Source organism: Apis cerana, linkage group LG8 (assembly GCF_029169275.1).
Source record: "Apis cerana isolate GH-2021 linkage group LG8, AcerK_1.0, whole genome shotgun sequence".
Classification (NCBI taxonomy): domain Eukaryota; kingdom Metazoa; phylum Arthropoda; class Insecta; order Hymenoptera; family Apidae; genus Apis; species Apis cerana.
In genome coordinates this window covers 5,129,499-5,147,914 of record NC_083859.1, presented here as the reverse complement: position 1 = coordinate 5,147,914, position 18,416 = coordinate 5,129,499, and the positions used below count along the sequence as shown (strand labels likewise).

The following is an 18,416-nucleotide window of genomic DNA, read 5'->3' as shown; positions in this document are numbered from 1 at the left end:
AAATAGTAAAAAAAAGAAAATTTATTTCCAAAATAACTTTTATAATATTTCGAAAATATATTCCACGTAATATGTATACACGCACGATTCCTTCACGATTCCTCGGATAGAAGAATTTTTCTCGCTAAGGTTACCACGGAATGCATACGAAAATATCTATCGTCTCACGTTGATAACCCGAGAAACACGTTTCTCGAGTCGTTTAACTTCGGTAAAGGGGATGGCAGATGTGAGATCGCTATGTCAGCAACACTATCCCGCCCCAATCTATCAGGCAAACTATCGAGATACCCTGCTTGAATCCGAAATATCATGGAGAGGGGGGGACAATATGGTGGTGGCCTCCGATAATCCGGAGATATTCGGGGATATATTCGAGGATGACTGTCGAACAGATTCTGAATTTCGAGGAGCAAAGAGAGGGGTTTTTTCTCCCCCCGTTTCGAGCCAATTTATCAGGTCTGGGCTCGGGACCGGTCTGGATTTCGCGTCACGTGCCGAAATCCTTCAACGACGCAAAACTTTCATTGCGTGGCACGGTAAGGTAAGAAGGAGAAAACGGCCCTCGAGGGAGTCTGAAGACTCGATTAAATAGAAAAGTCGATTAAATACAAAAGACGGATTAACCGTTCGAGGTTCGTCACGCACCGTAATCACATCTCATAGATCCTCACGTATTCTATTTGTTGCATATAAAAAACGGTCGATTAAAAGGATTGGTTGGATTTCCTCGAAGTTTACGAGTGGAACGTGTCGATGGTTATTACAACGGAACTTCTCTATCAGCTGTTAATTGAAAGTTTAATTTTAATTGAACATTGGTTCGATTAAAATTTAATCAGCAAGCTTGTTAAGCTTGGCGGATCTGTATTGCACCGTGTTAGATTATATATTGGGATTATTTATCGATGAGATGTTTAAAAGATTAAATATTAATCTAATTTTCAAAGCTGAATTCGTAAATCGATATTAATCAATGTTTGATAATTAATTGAAAATTAATTATAACGTGGAATCAATCGAGCGAATATATCTTGCTACTTTTCGAAATTTCGATTTTGTTTCCACATTGCTTGTTATATATATATATTATATTGTATTATATTATTCGTCAATTACGTTAACGATTAATATCGTTATTACTCTATTATTGGGGTGATTGGGATAATTCTCATTGGTTATTATGCTGTTATATATTATTATGCGCTGGATATGTGTTTATGCGACGTCGAAACAAATCTCGATCTGGCCAACTATTGACCCCTTGTTAATGACGAATTCAAGTGGCCATTTTAAGAACCGGCTCGGTTCAATTCAATGCAACTCTGTCTCTCTCGTCTTTTTATTGATCATTATAAATCGTTACCAAAATTGACCAACAACGTCCAGCGATGAGATAAGTTAGAGCAATTAAAATTAACAATGGTCGATCGCAGATTTTTCTTCTTTAATTTTTCTATTTAAACGAGAGAAATATTTTTATAAAATTTCCATCATTTCTTTAATATTTTAATATCCTATAGTTTCGACAGAAAATCTATATTAAACTATCTTTAAATTATTTCTAATTTTTTTTTTAAATTAATCTCGAGAACGGTTTCATTTTCTATATAATTCTTATTTTTTTATTTTTCGTTTCAGCTCGGCCATCATGCGTGACCGGTTGCCGTGGAAGTAAGTGTACAATTCGAGCTGATTCTTAATTCTTAATAAAATCTACGAATCGTGTAACAACGTATTTGCTTTTTCTGAAATAGTGCACCAAAGCAAGGCGTATCAGGAAGGGCGCACGTATGTGTATAATTTGGAAGGGTTGTCGGTGACATCTATCACCGATGCGCAAGGAGATGCGTCCCTTAAACTATCAGCCACCGTGGAATTGTCCGTGAAACCGGATTGCATTAATCAACTACGGTTGAAGAACGTCAAGATCAACGGAGCGGTAAAATGTTTTAAAATCTTTCTCTCGTTTTTTCCACTCTGATTGACATAATTAACATTTTTTTTCCCTTTTATCAGGAATCACTTTACAGAGTCAAAGTATCAAAAGAACAGTTTCATAGGTTCAAACTTTTACTTTTACTTTTTTTCCTCCCAACACTTTGATAGTTTTATAGTTCTTTCGCGCTAGGAAAAATTTATTAAAAGAAAGAATGGAACCATTATTATTAAATTTTATAATACAACCTTCACGTTCTTCATCGGCGAAAAGTAATCTTTGATATGAAAATTATACGTATATTTAAAAATTTACTAATTAAATACCATTTGCGTACTTTAACTACGCAAAGTCACGCAAACGAAACATCAAAGCGTGTGTAATAAAACTCGAATTGATTTCGAAAATTAAAAATTTCGATGATTTTATATAACTTTATATAACATTTTCTTTTTTTTCTAAACTGAAATTAAAATAAAATAGTACTTACAGTCTGATGTACTGATGAATAAATATACATTTCAGCCACCGTTGATCCCAGAAATCGAACAGCACGCAGTCCAATTCAATTACCACGATGGCCACATCGACACTCAGCTCTGCACCGAGCCAGGTGATTCCCAAGCATCCCTCAACATCAAAAGAGCAGTTGTCTCCATGTTCCAATCGGCCATTATGCAAGATAGCGGTTCAACGACACACCACGAGGTTCGTGAAACCTGAAACAATTTTAACAACTCGACGTTATTCAAAGTAATTCGAAGATTAATATCTCACATAATTAAATCCTTGTTGCCTTGATCGTTACGTCGCAAACTGTCTCTCTCAAGAATCGAATAACCCAAGACAATCCGATATTTATTTTCTGTCAATTAAATTAACAATTTAATTTGTTTCAATTGATCCAATCGCGTGTAATTGAAAGAATTTCTTTATAAATACTCAAAGATTGATTTCAACACAAATTTCAACCACTTCGCTGAAATTGAAAGATGGTAAAAAAAAATTTAATTCCATGTTTAGACCGACGTGATGGGAACGTGTCCAACGGAGTTCAATTTCCGCAAGGAAGGTGATTCTCTGATCGTGAATAAGAACAGAAACCTCGCCGCGTGCGCGTACCGCGAGAACGTGAACCAGGGCCTCGTATTTGGAAACATGGACGCGGAAGCAGGCGTGAAATCGTCTCCTCTTCTCGGCTCGCAGCAATCGATCGAGCAACGTTTCAAACGCGGCATTCTGAACAAAGCGGTCTCAAAGGAGCAGTACACGCTTAGGCCGTTCAGCAATGGACACGCCGGCGCGAGCACGAACGTGGAAACGACATTGACGTTGAAGAGCGAGAAGGCAGACAACCCGACCGTAACCGTGTCCCAACCCAAGTCCATAATCTTCGAATCCCCGCAGCCGGTGTTGAAATCATCCGCGGAGGCGGTTGGCAACGCGTTGAAAGCCGCCAAGGCCGAGGTGGCAGGGGGCGTGAGGCCGGAGGCAGCCAGTAAATTCGCCGATCTGGTGAAGGTTCTCAGGGTAAGCGGCAAGAACGACATCATGTCCGTGTACCAGAAGGTTCGTTCCGGGGACAAAGAGGATCAGAAACTGTTCCTCGACGCTCTGTTCCGCGCTAGGACCGGCGAGGCGGCCGAGGTCGGGGTGGAATTGATCAAGAACAAGGAACTGACCAACGTCCAGACTCTCCTCTTCTACGCTGGAAGCCTCGCTCTTATACGCCATGTGCACCTTCCGTCCGTGACGGTGGTCGCATCCCTGTTGGACCAGCCCGATCTACCTCGGCTCGGTTATCTCGGTGTCGGTCAGGTGATCGGCAGATACTGCCAGCAAAATTCGTGCGAGAACGTGAACGAGATAAAGCAGGCGGTGCACAAGATACGCGAGAAAGTGGGGAACGGGAAGGCGAAGAGCAGGGAGCAGGAGAACTTGATCATTTCCGCCCTCAAAGCCCTGGGTAACAGCCAGTTCCTGGACGACGCGACTCTGCAAAAATTGGCCAACATAGCCGCCGACAAGAACGTGCGAAATCGGGTTCGAGTAGCTGCGATCCAGGCCCTGCCCACCAGATGCTCGATGAAGTGGAAGAACGTGATATTCAAAGTGTTGGCCGATCGGGAGGAGGACAGCGAAATCAGGATCAACACGTATCTCTCGTTGGTCGCATGCCCGTGCCCGCATGCGGCCAATCAATTGAAAGAGGTGTTGGACAAGGAGACGGTGAATCAAGTCGGATCGTTCATCCAGACCCACCTGAGGAATCTTAGAGCGTCCACAGATCCGAGCAAGTTGAACGCCAAGAATCAATTTGGATTGATCAAACCTCGCGTCAAATTCCCGGAAGATTTCCGCAAATACTCCTTCAACAACGAATTGTCGTACAAGATCGACTCGTTGGGATTGGGCTCAACAGTGGACAGCAACGTTATATACAGTCAGAACAGTTTCGTCCCACGTTCCGCTAATCTGAACATGACCGTTGAGTTGTTCGGGAAAAATTTCAATTTCCTCGAATTGAACACGCGCGTGGAGAACTTGGACAGATTACTGGAGCACTATTTGGGCCCCAAGGGCAAGATTTGGGAGAACGATCTGGAAGAGGATTTGAAGAGCAGGGCGAATGAGGTGAACAAGCTTCGTAAATACGCGAGGGAAAGATTCGAGAAAGTGGTGCGCGGTAAACGGGAGGTGAGACAGGGAGATTTGGACAGATTCGCGAAGAACGTGCGTTTGAGGAGCAACGAGGTCGACCAGGACCTCGACGTCGACTTGTCCGTCAAGCTGTTCGGCGTCGAGTACGCGTACCTGAGCTACCAAGGCGAGGATAGCAAATTGACCCCCGAAGCCGTAATCGACAAACTGTTCGACAATCTGGAAAAAGGATTCGACGTTACCAAGAATTTGAAATCCGATCTCGAGAATTACCTTCAATTCCTTGACAACGAACTAGTGTACCCGACCAATTTGGGGACTGCTTTGAGTCTCGGCCTCACCGGAACCAGTGCACTTCGCCTGAAAACCCAAGGGAAATTCGATTTGAAGTCGGCACTGAAGGATCCGAAGAACGTCAACTTCCGCCTCGCTGTTGAACCGAGCGTTTCCATCAGGCTCGCGGGAAGTATGACCGTACAGGCACCGGGTGTCGAGTCCGGAATGAAGATAATCGGTACCCTTCACACCAGCACCAGCACGGACGTATCCGTGTCTCTATTGGACGGAACTGGTATCGACGTGAACATCGGTATCCCAAAGAAGAAACAGGAAGTGATCAGCGTCAGCAGCGAAGTATTGTTCTCAACACCGAAGGGCGACGTTGCACCCAAATTCGGGAAGAACAAGGAATACGCCGACTGTTTCGAACAACTGTCCTCGTATCTCGGGTTGACCGTTTGCGGGAAGATCTCGTATCCTTACGACGACTCGAGCGACCAGAGACCTTTGTTCCCCCTTAACGGGCCGGCCAAGTTCGCCGTCAAGGTGGAGAACAACGATGTGAACAAGTATCACTTCAAAATCTTCGCCAATAACAATGTAGAGACGAACAAGCGTTCCTTCGAAATTCTTCTGGACACGCCCAACAGTAAGATGAACAGGCGGATGGCCCTTCTTTTGGAATCCAGCATGCAACATCCGAACATGTACGTGAAGGGATCCCTGGACACGCCCTTCAAGAAAGCTTCCGCGGAAGCTGTACTGAAGAACAATGCTCAAGAACGTACATTGACTATAATTATTAACCACGATCAGATGGAGTATTACGGCCGTATTGGTATATTGGCTAGCGGGATCAAGTACAAACCCATCATGGAGTACAGAGTGCCCGAGCACATTGAAAAATTGGCCAGTTCGAAAACTGGTCTTCCCCCGGGGCAACAGTATTATCTGGACGGTAGCGTGGACGTTACCGACAATCAAGATGGCAAAAAGTTCAAGCTCGAAAAGGTGGCGGTCGTGCTCAATGGTCAAAAGTTGGTCGTGATTGACGGCCCCATAACGTGGACCAGCAACAGCGTTAACGTGGACACGAACATCGGTTACGGGGACAAAAATCTGGCCTTCAAACTGGATGGCCAGTCTTCCAAAGGTGATCACAGGCTCACAGTGTCCGCCATGCCGTCCAGCGATCCCAACATCGGTTTCAACCTGAACTGGCATTTGAAGAAGGCCGACAACAACTTGGAGAACAAATTCTTTTTCGTCCACGGTCCTGATCCAAACTCTCAGACGAATCGTCTCTCCTTGACGCAGAAAGCGGTTTACAAGCTGAACAACAAGGAATTGCTCCTATCCGTATCCAACGAGCTCACCTATCCTATCGTAAATTTGAAATTAAAATACGAGGGAGAATTGACCCAAAAATCGGTCAGCAGCGATCTCGAATTGAAGTACAAGAAGTTCAACTTCGGTACGGAATTGTCTGCCAAAGTAGGGATGGAGAAGCCCGGCGATTACGAGGTCGAATTCGAGGCTGAATTAATGGAGAACGGGTTCGAGTTGAAGGCCAAGCGAAAGGTTCTGGACGGGCAGAAGAGTCAATTCTCCAATTCCCTCGAGTTGAAGCCGGGCGGTAAGTATACCGCCGACGCGCTTGTGCTCTGCAATATAAACAAGAACAATGTTAACTTGCAACTGGACGGGGACGCGAATTTAAATGGGAAGAAGGTGAAGATTAACACTGTCCTGGAATCGAATCCTCAATCGCTCAACGCCCTACTTAACGCTAAAGTGAACGACGTGAGCTACATCGAATTCGATTTGAAGAACAAACGTTCCCCTAACCCGAGCGGCGCTTTGGTACTCAACTTGAAGAATTATCTGGCGGCAAACGGCCAGTACTCTTACCAAAACGGTAAAGGGAACGCGAAATTGGACGTCGATGTCCCGAAGATCGATCGAAAGATCCAAGCTACCGGCTCTCTGACAGTCAGCGGATCCAAACATGTGGGCGAGCTCGTGCTTCTCTACGACGCTAGCAAAGATCCCAATAAACGGGTGAAACTGTCCACCACGTCGGACATCACCAAAACGTCCGTGGATACGAAGAATATATTGGAAATCGTGGATAAGAAATTGGAATTGAACGGGAAGGGTAGTATGCAAGGCACGTTGAACAATGGCCAGCTCGAAGTGGAGGTGGACGTTACTCTGCCGAACGGACGTCACCTCGTGTACAAAGGGAAACGTAATTCCGTGAAAAAGGATGCCAAGTACGACATACAGGTGGCCAGTAAATTGACGGACTACGAGCAGAAGGGAGGACCGTCCAGATCGTTATCGTACAACGGGAACGTGCAGGATCTTGACGTGAACACGATCACGTTCCAAGGTAACAGTCAGTTAAAGTTCGTGAACACGAACGGCAACGACGTGCAGATCGCGGTGATTGGAAAGAACTTGATTCTGCCTGACAACAAGAAACAGAGGGAGGTGAATATCGAGTTGGGAGGATCTAGTATTCCTAAGAAACTGCAATTCCAATATCGCAACCAAGGCAGCGATAACGAGGGATCGCATAACGTCAAATCATCTTTCGGGGATGACGTCTCGTTAACGGTGAGAAATTATTGGCCTTTTTCTTATTTTATATTTCTGTATATCTTCTAGATTGCGATTCGATCAATCGGGAATTTAAATTCTTATCGATCATTCACGTGAGTGTAACGTTAATTTAATGAATATTTTTAAAAAGAAATCTAGAAGAAAAACAAGGATGAAATTTATAATTTATAATGTATAAGGTGAACGTAAGATTGAGTCAAAATTTAAAAAAAAACAAAAAATTCTCCCGTCTATATATATTATGAGATAGATAAAATTCAGAATATTTTAATCACTCGTTGTAAAGTCACGTGGAATTATTATATAGAGTTAATCTATCGATCTTCTTAAATTTTTATCCTTCTATTCTTATAGAGCAACGTGAACGTGAGAAAAGGGAACAATATTGATAAACCTTGCAAAATAGACGCTGTTTGGGACATGAAATTGCCGAGCGAGAATTTGAAGAATTTGAAACTCGAACTCGTTTCGAGTTTGTTGGACTCTAACGAGAAGGATCTCTTTAAATCTTCAGGAACCGTGAAGTTGACGTACAATACCGATCGAAAGATCGAGTTGAGCAAGGAGTTGGAATTGATAGGAATGAATAAAAATTTGGAAAGTCCTAGCGAGGGTAAAGGGAAGCTCAATATGAATATTCTTGATTTGTCGCCTGTCCAATTGTCGGGCAGTTACAAGTACGATCCCACACCTGAGAAAAAATCAGCTACACTCGTTCTGGATGGGCAATATGGTAGCAAAACACTTTCACTCAGATCTGACAACGAATACCTTCCCTCTGTAGCTACCGTCAATCTCAAGGCCAAAGGCAATTTAAAATTCGAGAAATTGAACAACGTTGATTTGCAACTTGTTTATAAGGTATTTTTTTCTTTTTATCATATAAAAATATTAATAAATAATTCGTCATAAAAATTCATATAAAATTTCTGTCACAATATTAGAAATGTTCTTTCCAATATTAAAGTAATTAAAGTAATACAGTTATTCTCTCAGAAATCAATAAAAATATTAACATCCTTTCCTTTTTTTATAATTAAATGATAGACAGAAGAAGATTAGTTTTCTTGGAACAAATTTTTTGGGGAAGAAAAATTAAGAAAAATTTTAGTCTTTTTAGCATTTATGAAAAGATTGAGAATTAAAATTCGGTTAAAACCCGAATGGAATCTCTCTGAATTGATTTCTTATTTCATTTTACATTCTATAGAGATTTAAAGACGAGAACAAGTTGACAATCGACAGCAAAATCGATGCCGATGGTGCCAAACACTCCCTAGTCAGTGAAATCCAATATCTGGATTCCAACAATCTGTTCCATGTGACGACTATATGCCCAACAGGGAAAACTGAAATCCTTTCCAAATTCCAAAAACTCAACGACAAAGAATACAAAGGTAATTCAACGCTACATCAAAAGACATAAAAGATTGATTTAAAAATTATCCAATTTCTCTACATCGTTATACTCTTATATCGCAGGTGAATGGAAAGTGGACACACCTAAAGGATTTGCAAAGGCTGACGCTCACGTGAATCTCGAAAGTGTCGATAATTTCGTGATCAAAGCGAACTTTGACAGCGACAAGGCCAAACACCGTAATATCCATGCTGAAATAGCCAACCAACCAACAGCTAAGAATGGAAAGAGCATCTCCATCACTGTCACCAGCGATGACAAGAATATTGTAACTGGAAGGTACTATCTTATATTAAAAACGCATGCAGTGAAGTAATCGAAAATTATTAAAAATATATATATATATATAAATCTGAATGGAAACTTTACAAAGAAACACAATCGAATTATTTTAAGTCACATTTTTATAAAATCATATAATAGAAAATATCAAAAAAAAAAAATCTTTAGAATTATCATTTTTTACAATTATTTAGAATCATTCTAAAATAATATCACATTAATTAAAATTACACGTATATCCAGCACAAGCTACAAGCATCGCGATGAGGATGGAAAGATCGTGGTAGAAGGTAATGGAAATTTAAAAGTTGGCGATAATACAAGAAGCTCATCCTTCAAATACACCCGTCAACGATTAACTCAAGAAAAAGACGGTGAGACGGGTGTTGCGATAGTTTTGAACGCCAACCTAGGTCCATCCGCCATAGTGGGTGAACTAAAACTCTCTAACAAGGAGTTACATCTCTTCAACAGCTATTGCGAGCAGAACAAGGATTGCGCTCAGTTCAAGCTTCAATCGATCCTCAATGTCGAAAGTGACTATTCTCGTATATTAATTTTTAACAATTAATGCAATTTCATGATGTAATTTTCAATGGGGATCTCTTTCCTTTCAGAGAAAACTCTATTGAAACATCAGGTGACGGTGGAAGTCGATCTGAAAAAGTTCAACGTACCCGTCGAATTTGGTCTGAAGACCAATACAGAGTTCAGAAACCCGATATTCGATCACACAACCAATCTCTATCTACATTCCTCTAAAGACAAGACTGAATACACTTATCAAGCTTATATTCATCCCAAAGAAGCAGGTGAGAATAGAAAATAATTCTTGAAATAATTTATACGATCATCGAAGTGAAACGAGAAATTTCTTCCCTCCATTTTTATGCCAATAATGCTCGATTATAGAGATAGAATAGATCGTATTACATTTTTATTACATTTGATTGCAGCTACCATCTTGACTCTGCCCTCACGTCAAGTGGCTCTCATTCTGATCTACGATCTGCCCAAGACCAAACAAACCGCGGCCTACAAATTGGACATGTCCCTTTATCTGGACAAGAAGAACAAACCATCCGAAAAGACCAGTCTATCTGCCATTGGAGACATAAACGTCGATAAGAACAGCTTATCCGTTAGTGGAGAAACGAAATTCACGTATCCAACTCAGCACAAGGTAACGTATAATCGAATGAATTGATTATATATTACAAAACGAAACTTGAATACTTGATATTTATATTCTTTTCTCGACATTTGTTTTTTCAAAGTAGAAAACGTAACGATCTGTGTACGTGATCGTGCGTGAAATAAAACGTTGAAAAAATATTTTTTCAGGACATATCGATGAAAGGATATCTTCACTACGGAGGTGACAAGCTGTTGGATGCCAATTTGGACATCGACGTGTTCGCCAAAAGATCTCAGAAAATCTCTATCGTGGCAAACGTGCAACGGCAACAAATCCCTGACGGGCAGAACGTGACCAGTTTGGTGGAAGTGAACAGCCGTGGTCAACAATTGAAACTCGACTTGAAATCTCATTTGGCAATATCGAAAAAGCAAATAGGATTCGGAAGTTTCTTCACCTACAACAACGTTAAACAGAAACCAAAGACACTGGGCGCCCTCTACTCTGCAGATTTTAATCACGTCTCCTTGTTGGTCACTTTACCTGACAAACAACTGATCAAAGATAATTGGAAGTTCGATATCACGAGAAACACTCAAAAAGTAAATAGGGAATTGTCTCTTTTGGACAACACACCTCAGATTTTGAATTTCGAAGCGAATGACTTCAATCGATTCAAACTTGAAACTTATCTTAAAAGTGAGTCCATGTTATAACGTATTTCTCCATTTCAATTGAAATCAATTTATAACAATATTCAAAATTATTCGTCAGTAAATGGAAATAACTAACCCTATGTTCTATAATTCCATCGTGTTTTCACTTAATCTTTTTTAATATATCATTTAAATGCTTCATTGATTTCAGACAATCCTAACAACAAAGCAGTGCTCAATGGTCAAATGGTCCTTGGTCAATTGGCGGAGATTCACGCGGATTGGTTCAAAGATGGGGCGAAGAAGAATCTTTTCCACGCTTTGGTCAATTTGGACGAAAAACAATTCCTGAAACCCGACTTTGGTTATAATACGGATAATATAGCTGAACTTGGAGTAAGCAATCTGATCGTCAACGAGTAACAAGATTATACGATAAAAGTTATCAAGCATGATTTAAATTTTTCCAGAAAGTTATCAAGAACAGAAATCTCGACTTTATTAAGGGAGTGAAAGACGTTTACGGATACGTACTGGACGAAACGTCAGCGGAAGGTACAGATTTTGTGGAACATCTGGTAAAGGCAAAACCGAGCTTCCAATCGCTTGTAGAATATTACGAAAAGGAGTTGAACAAGTTGAAAGAAGAAATGAATGCCGATGAAACTATCCAAGAAATTCAGGTTACCTTGTAAGTATTGTTTTTCGAAATTTTTATTTGTAATTAAGAGGAATTATATAATAATGTTTTTCACGAGATATTTCTCATAAAATGAACTATCTAATTATCTTATACGTTCGTGATAATTTTGTACAATGTTCGTTGTAAAAATATTTTTTGATTCCTCTGAAATATTACTATAAAATAAGTTAAGGATATAATGTAGATGATTAGATGGAATATTTTATGCGAGATATCTCGACATAGTCAGCAGTCATTGTTCGAGTAAAAATAAGAAAAAGAAAGTCATATAAGCATAAGTATTTTATGAATATTTTATAAAAAAAGAAAAATACGAAATAATAACAAATTGAAATTATATGACATTTTTTTCTTATTTTTACTCATAGAATATGTGGGCATCAAATGGCGGAAAAAATCCAGGACACCCTGTATGTATATACAGTACTACATTTTATCATATATATTATCAACATTCCAGATTTTATTGCATAAAGCATTACGATATTAAAAAATATATAACAAACATATAACGAAATTTAAAAATAATATTTAAATAATAACAAATAAAAATCGTGGGAGAAAAAAAACTTATAATCGATTCTCAGACTATCAATTTATTATATTAATAATTATATAATTTTAAAATCTGATACTGTATCAGAATACCTGATAAATTACTCGAGGATTAACAATAAAGTTCAAATTTAGAAAAATTGTCCCATCTATATTTTTCTCTCACGAGATTAAAAGGAAATTTAAAATTAAAAAAAAAATGATATATTCTTTTTCAAGGCGCAAGTATTTCGGCGCCCTCTTCGAAATCCTCACGGAAACCATGAAACGAATCGCCCATGGTTTGGAGAAGTTGAAAGAAACGCTGAACAGTCTAACAAACAACCTGAAGCAAGCCGTCAACTCGATGTACCCTAAATTAAAGGAATCATACGATAAAATATTCCACCAAGTATTGGAAATCCTCGATGCCGTGATGAAACTCGCCAACACGTATCTTCAAGCAGTTCTGAATTTGATAAACGACCACCAAAAGGAAATAAAGGACGTGTTGAACGTTATTTCCGGAATGAGCCAGGACATCGCCAAGATCGTATTCAAGGGATTGGAACAGATCAAGCACAACCTCAACGAGTTCTGCTCTCTGCTTATTAACCAATTGAAAGCTTTGCCAATTTACGAAACCATAAAGGAGAGGTTGGAAGAGCTGAAGAACTTCCAAATACCGGATAATATTTTGAACTCGCTCGAAGAATTGTGCAAACTTGGAAAGAATATACTGCCCACCGAAGAATTAAGACATTTTGTCGATATCATTTGCCAATATATTATCAAACACGTAAAACGAGAGAAGGTACGTTCTACGAAAATTTTTAGATTTTTAATTGCAATAATCTTTTTGGGGATAAGCTTGGCGACAAGTTTTTATGCTTTTAAATTTGCATAATAAAATTGTACGATGTATCCTTTTTTTACGAATAACATTTTTCAAGAGAAGAAGATTTTCTTTTTTACAATTTCGATACTATTTTACAATCTGGTTTCATTTTCTTTTTTCTTTTCTCGCATTATTCGCATTACAGAACCAGAAATGTAAAAGGTCTTGGAAAATTTTTCGTCGATGGCGTGTACTCGTCTAAAAGATTATTACCATTTAACTAAATAAGTTGAAGAAGTAGGCCAAAAACTTTCGCACGCTATGCTATGTATCAAAATGAAAGATCTCCCGAAATAAAATAGAATAAATCTAGAAATTTAGTTCTTTTTTTGTTTCGATCGACAGATCGACGATATGAGCGAGCTCAAGAAGATCTACACGAGTCTGGCGGCCGCGGTTCAATCAATCGTGGCTCTGGCGCAGAAACAATCATCGTTGGAGAACGTTTGGGGATTAATTTCGATTCAGACCCCGGATCTCGGCCTTTTGTCCAAGTTGCCGACCATCTCAGCCTTAAAGCTCTCCGTCTGGAATCTCTTGCGTAACAGAGAGTTACCAACGCTTGGGGATCTATATTACACTTACAGGTAAACGAATTTCTGAGAAATATGTGTGTGTTCAATTGTTACGCGATACAAAACTGGTTAAATTAGAGTGACAGATGCAAACTAATACGTTGCACCTCCATTTTAACTTTACACGATTTTCAAAGAAGTTATTTATAGCATTTCCTGCTGTTACGACACATTATGACGGATGTATTACGGAATTGCTTTTGTCTTATCATTCGTAATTATATAATTGTTTGAAAACTTCAATTTACATTTTTTTTTATTTCAGATTTTATTCGGATGACGTAAATTATCGGAATTATAAATATAAATTTTTGAAATCGAAATATATAGAAATTTTTCTATAAAGCGATATCTTTCGAAAATATTTTTTTTACCACGGATAGGTGTGATTTAATGTATTTGAATGATTGAAAATCGATATTATGTAAATTTAAGAAACATTTAGAAACCCTTTAAGAAACATTTAGAAAATTTAGAAAATTTTCGTTTCTGACGTTTCAGACCGACGTCATTGTTCAGAAAGTCGGCTGTCGTTACTGACGGAGGACACTTCTTCACGTTCGATGGACGTCACCTAACGATGGCTGGATCCTGCACCTATATCCTTGCACAAGATATGCAGGACGGCAATTTCTCTGTCGTGGCTAACTTTAATAACGGTATCCTTATCAGTGTCACGCTCACCGAGCCTAAGGAAAGCATCGCAATCAAGAACAACGGAAATGTAAGTGATAACATTCATGTACAATTTTTTGCAAATCATCGATTGCAAACAAGAAAAGATCAAAAAATGTTCATTATTAGAAGAGATAGATAATTAACATCTAATCATAAAGAAGTAGAGGGCTGGAAAATTATTCTAATTATTCTCGAGAATAATTTACAAAAATTTTACTTTATTATGGAATAATTCGAAACGATTGTTCTCGAAAAATTGTGCTCCCCCAACCTCGCGAAATTTTCAAATTTATTCGCATGGTTCTAACGATATATACTCAAGAAATAATTTCTTACGATGTTAAATACACACATCAAAGGATTGAATAATGCCTAGACACGGACATAATCGCTCGCTTTTCAGATTCTAGTGAACAACAAACCAGCCGATTATCCGGCGCACACGAAGAATTTGCACGCTTATCTGTTCCCACCATACGGCAATATCAAATCCGATTACGGTGTTCGCGTTACATGCACGAGCAAGGCACCTATGATTTGTGCTGTCTACGTTTCCGGCTTCTACCATGGCAAACTGCGTGGAATCCTGGGCGACGCGAATAACGAGCCGTATGACGACTATACTTTGCCCTCTGGAAAGGTATGCATTTGTCGTGTCGCAAAGTTTTTTAATGCCTTCCTCGCACACGAAACTTGGCAATTCGTGGAAGTCAAAGTGCTCATGGATTAACAAGGTATTCACGTGCCGAACCTAGTATCGTTCGATCTTTAAAGGGTAACGGTCCTTCAACGGTTGCGAGGGTAGATTTAGAGACCGAATTGCAGACCGATCGCAGAAATTTTTCGATGAAAATATGCTTTTTCTTTAACTTTGAAATAAATTTAATATTTTACGTGTTAAACGATGAAATTTCAATTCAGTTTCTAATGATTTAAATTAAAATCCTTATATTTTATTATTTAATTTCGATTTAATTTCAATTCTTGTATATTATTTTTTGTGAGAATATTTAAGTAAAGGATTATGAAATTCATTGGGATTAACGTTAGTTGAAGAAACGAACAATTTAGTGAGCAATTTTTTTTTCTTATATTTCCCAGATCACCGAAAGTGGAACAGAATTTGGAAACGCGTACAAATTGAAGAGCGAATGTTCAGAGGCGACAGCGGTCGAGCAACACAATGAACGTACCCCAGTTTGTACCGATTACTTCACTGGCGAAAATTCACCTCTGAAGTACGTAAAATTATTATTTTGTTTCGTTAGGTTGATTACATTATTCCTATTCTTAAAGGTTCCGAGGAAACAATTTCATTGGAATAACATAACGATGATGAAATAATTACAGATCTTGCTTCAATATCGTCAAACCGTCTCTATATCGCGATGCCTGCGATCATGCAATTGCCGCTGGCACACCGGCTGGAGCTTGCATAATAGCCACAGCTTATCATTATGCTTGCTATGCGCAAGGAGTCATGTCTACTCATATACCACCGTCTTGCAGTACGTTCCTCAATTCTATAATCTTTATAGAATAGAATTCGATGCTATTCGACTTTTGATCCCATTTATTTTTCTACTAAACAAAATTCTAAATTTTGAATAATAAAGAAAATATAGGAAATAAGAGGGAATTCGATTCTTCTTTTAAAATCTTTTATTGGAAAGATGGCAAATTTTAAAGAACGTATATATATATTTATATTAAATAAACGAGAGAATGATAGATTTAATTAATCGCATCGAAAGTTTTATTTCTTTTAAATGTAAAATATTTTTAGCTCTTAGATAATAAAGTGAACACTAGTGAAGATCGTATCGAAGGAAAAAAATCAATTATTTTCCATTTACTTTCAGCAAATTGCAAAGTGGGCGGGAACAAAATCGACATAGGCGACTCGTTCAGCGTAAAGGTACCGAAGAAAGAGGCTGATGTTATTTTTGTAATCGAACAACAGATACCGAACGATAAAGTGTACAAGGAAATGATTACACCTTTAATGTCTGAACTTAGGGAGGAATTGAAACAACAAGGAGTAACGTAAGTCCCTTCTATTATATTCATAGTTATGTTATATTCTTCCATTCTTTCGTCCAAGAAATTCTAATCAACTGTGATTATTTTTCTCTCAATACAAATTTTATTCTTCTTTAAAAGAAATACCTACAATATGTAGAAATATGTAGCTACATAAAATCAACGAAGAAGAATCAAGTTAGATATTTAGAATTTTTCAATAACGCCATAAATATAGTGAAAATATCTTTCAGAAATTTTCGGATACGGATTCCTGTCGATTCGTATTTACAATTTTTTAAAACAATTGATTTCACAGAGACGTGCACATTGGATTAATCGGATACAGCGAGATGATGAAATGGCCACAACACTTTACATTAAATGGCGATACCAACATCGATGGTGAAGTCAAAAATATGAAGTTCGAGGAAGGAAAACCAATAATTTCTTATCAGGTAATTCTACAGAAAACGATTATACGGTATTTTTCGAAAAATTTCTCTCGAAATTATATTTATCGAAAGCCCATGATGCATTTTATATTATTTCGTGACAAACTATTCTTTAAAAAAAATTCATCGGTTTATTAATTTTTTCCACGACACAAAGAATTCGTAACGAAATTTAATGCTTTAAAAATTAGAAATAATGTTTTTATATTATCAAATAGATGAATGAAATGTTATCGTTGCAATGCTAGAAAAATCTTGAATGAAATTCGAATCATTCTTTCATTCGCATGGATACATATTTCATTAGTCCATCAAAGCGATACATGATAAATCCGAATGTATAATGAAATAAACATTAACGATCTGTTTGGAATTCCATCGTACTTCCGGTCGACGTGAGATGAAATGTTTTTGCGCGCCATCATTCGACCGACATCATTAATATTCTTGTTTAGAAAACAAATCGTTCCACGCGAGATTTCTATACATAATTAATTCAACTAAGTTTCCATATATAGAAGTTAAATCATAATCTCTTATCATATTTTTGCTCGTTACATGAAACAGATTTTTTTTTCTAATTTCATTCGAAACGTCTCATTATTTACCGAAGAATTTATTATTAGCATATTATCAGTCGATCAATATTGTTTCGATTTGAATTTGAAATTATGAAGTTAAAGTTATCGAATGCTGATCTTTTTTTGATTTATTTTTATCATATATATATTGCAACAATGCGATGATCAATCAGCCAATAAATCTATTCTGGTTTTTCTTTATTCGATAATTACACTCGTTAGCATAATTTATAAACATTTCGCGGAAATAATCGTTATATTTTGCGCGTTAAAAAAAAATTAATGATTTCTAGGAAGCGAAAGAAGGCAACACGGAGAAAAAAATTGATTATCTACACCAGAGAATGGATGTCGAATTAGGTACTTTCAAATTGACCGATGCTTACGAGGCAGCTATTCGATATCCATTTAGACCTGATGCTGCGAGAGCTGTGGTTGGGGTGATCGCGAACCCCTGCGAGAAGAGCCCATTCCCCATTTCGGTAAGTTTTTGTTTTTTATAAAACATTTATATACATAAATATTTTCTATATATTTCTATATATAATATCCCCTTAACGTCCACGTTTCAAAGGATCGATTATTGCTATCTTTCAAGGATTGAATTGGGGAGGTGACACGGTGGTAATTTATAGGGAAGATAAAGTTCGGCATTGATAATCACAGTAATTAATCAGTAATTATCAGTAATTTTGTGTGGGTAGCAATCAGTCAGAATTAACCAAAATTAGGAGTAATTAAGCAATTATCTCTATAATTTGTCCAAAATCAATTCATTACTATAATCTACTATTGACTGATTGACCTATGTGTTTCGAGAACCCATTAATCAATGTCAGATATATACTTGAAATAATTGATTTTATTATTGAAATTCAGATCTGAACTATGACTATATTTTGATTTGATCAATCATTTTTAAATAGACTCTTATTTAGATTTTTAAGAATTAGAAACAGAAATATTT

General features: G+C 37.9%; 2 protein-coding genes across 2 annotated transcripts in view; one reads left to right on the top strand and one right to left on the bottom strand.

Moving 5' to 3' along the window:
* LOC107995299 (uncharacterized) overlaps positions 1-2,564 on the bottom strand; it is an 88,648-nt gene extending 86,084 nt beyond the window's left edge. The window contains exon 1 of the mRNA XM_062078262.1: positions 2,430-2,564. The gene's annotated coding sequence lies outside the window, so the exon portion shown is untranslated. The remainder of the gene's footprint in view (positions 1-2,429) is intronic.
* LOC107995298 (apolipophorins) overlaps positions 1-18,416 on the top strand; it is a 35,910-nt gene that overhangs the window by 15,660 nt on the left and 1,834 nt on the right. Inside the window, exons 2-23 of the mRNA XM_017052701.3 lie at positions 1,642-1,674; positions 1,758-1,942; positions 2,465-2,647; positions 2,963-7,501; positions 7,862-8,368; positions 8,718-8,904; positions 8,990-9,206; positions 9,453-9,745; positions 9,827-10,021; positions 10,166-10,392; positions 10,554-11,046; positions 11,215-11,399; positions 11,474-11,694; positions 12,481-13,054; positions 13,484-13,725; positions 14,215-14,437; positions 14,795-15,031; positions 15,493-15,629; positions 15,742-15,899; positions 16,254-16,437; positions 16,733-16,871; positions 17,743-17,931. Of these exons, the coding sequence (XP_016908190.2) occupies positions 1,642-1,674; positions 1,758-1,942; positions 2,465-2,647; positions 2,963-7,501; positions 7,862-8,368; positions 8,718-8,904; positions 8,990-9,206; positions 9,453-9,745; positions 9,827-10,021; positions 10,166-10,392; positions 10,554-11,046; positions 11,215-11,399; positions 11,474-11,694; positions 12,481-13,054; positions 13,484-13,725; positions 14,215-14,437; positions 14,795-15,031; positions 15,493-15,629; positions 15,742-15,899; positions 16,254-16,437; positions 16,733-16,871; positions 17,743-17,931 (9,548 nt within the window). The remainder of the gene's footprint in view (positions 1-1,641; positions 1,675-1,757; positions 1,943-2,464; positions 2,648-2,962; positions 7,502-7,861; positions 8,369-8,717; positions 8,905-8,989; positions 9,207-9,452; positions 9,746-9,826; positions 10,022-10,165; positions 10,393-10,553; positions 11,047-11,214; positions 11,400-11,473; positions 11,695-12,480; positions 13,055-13,483; positions 13,726-14,214; positions 14,438-14,794; positions 15,032-15,492; positions 15,630-15,741; positions 15,900-16,253; positions 16,438-16,732; positions 16,872-17,742; positions 17,932-18,416) is intronic.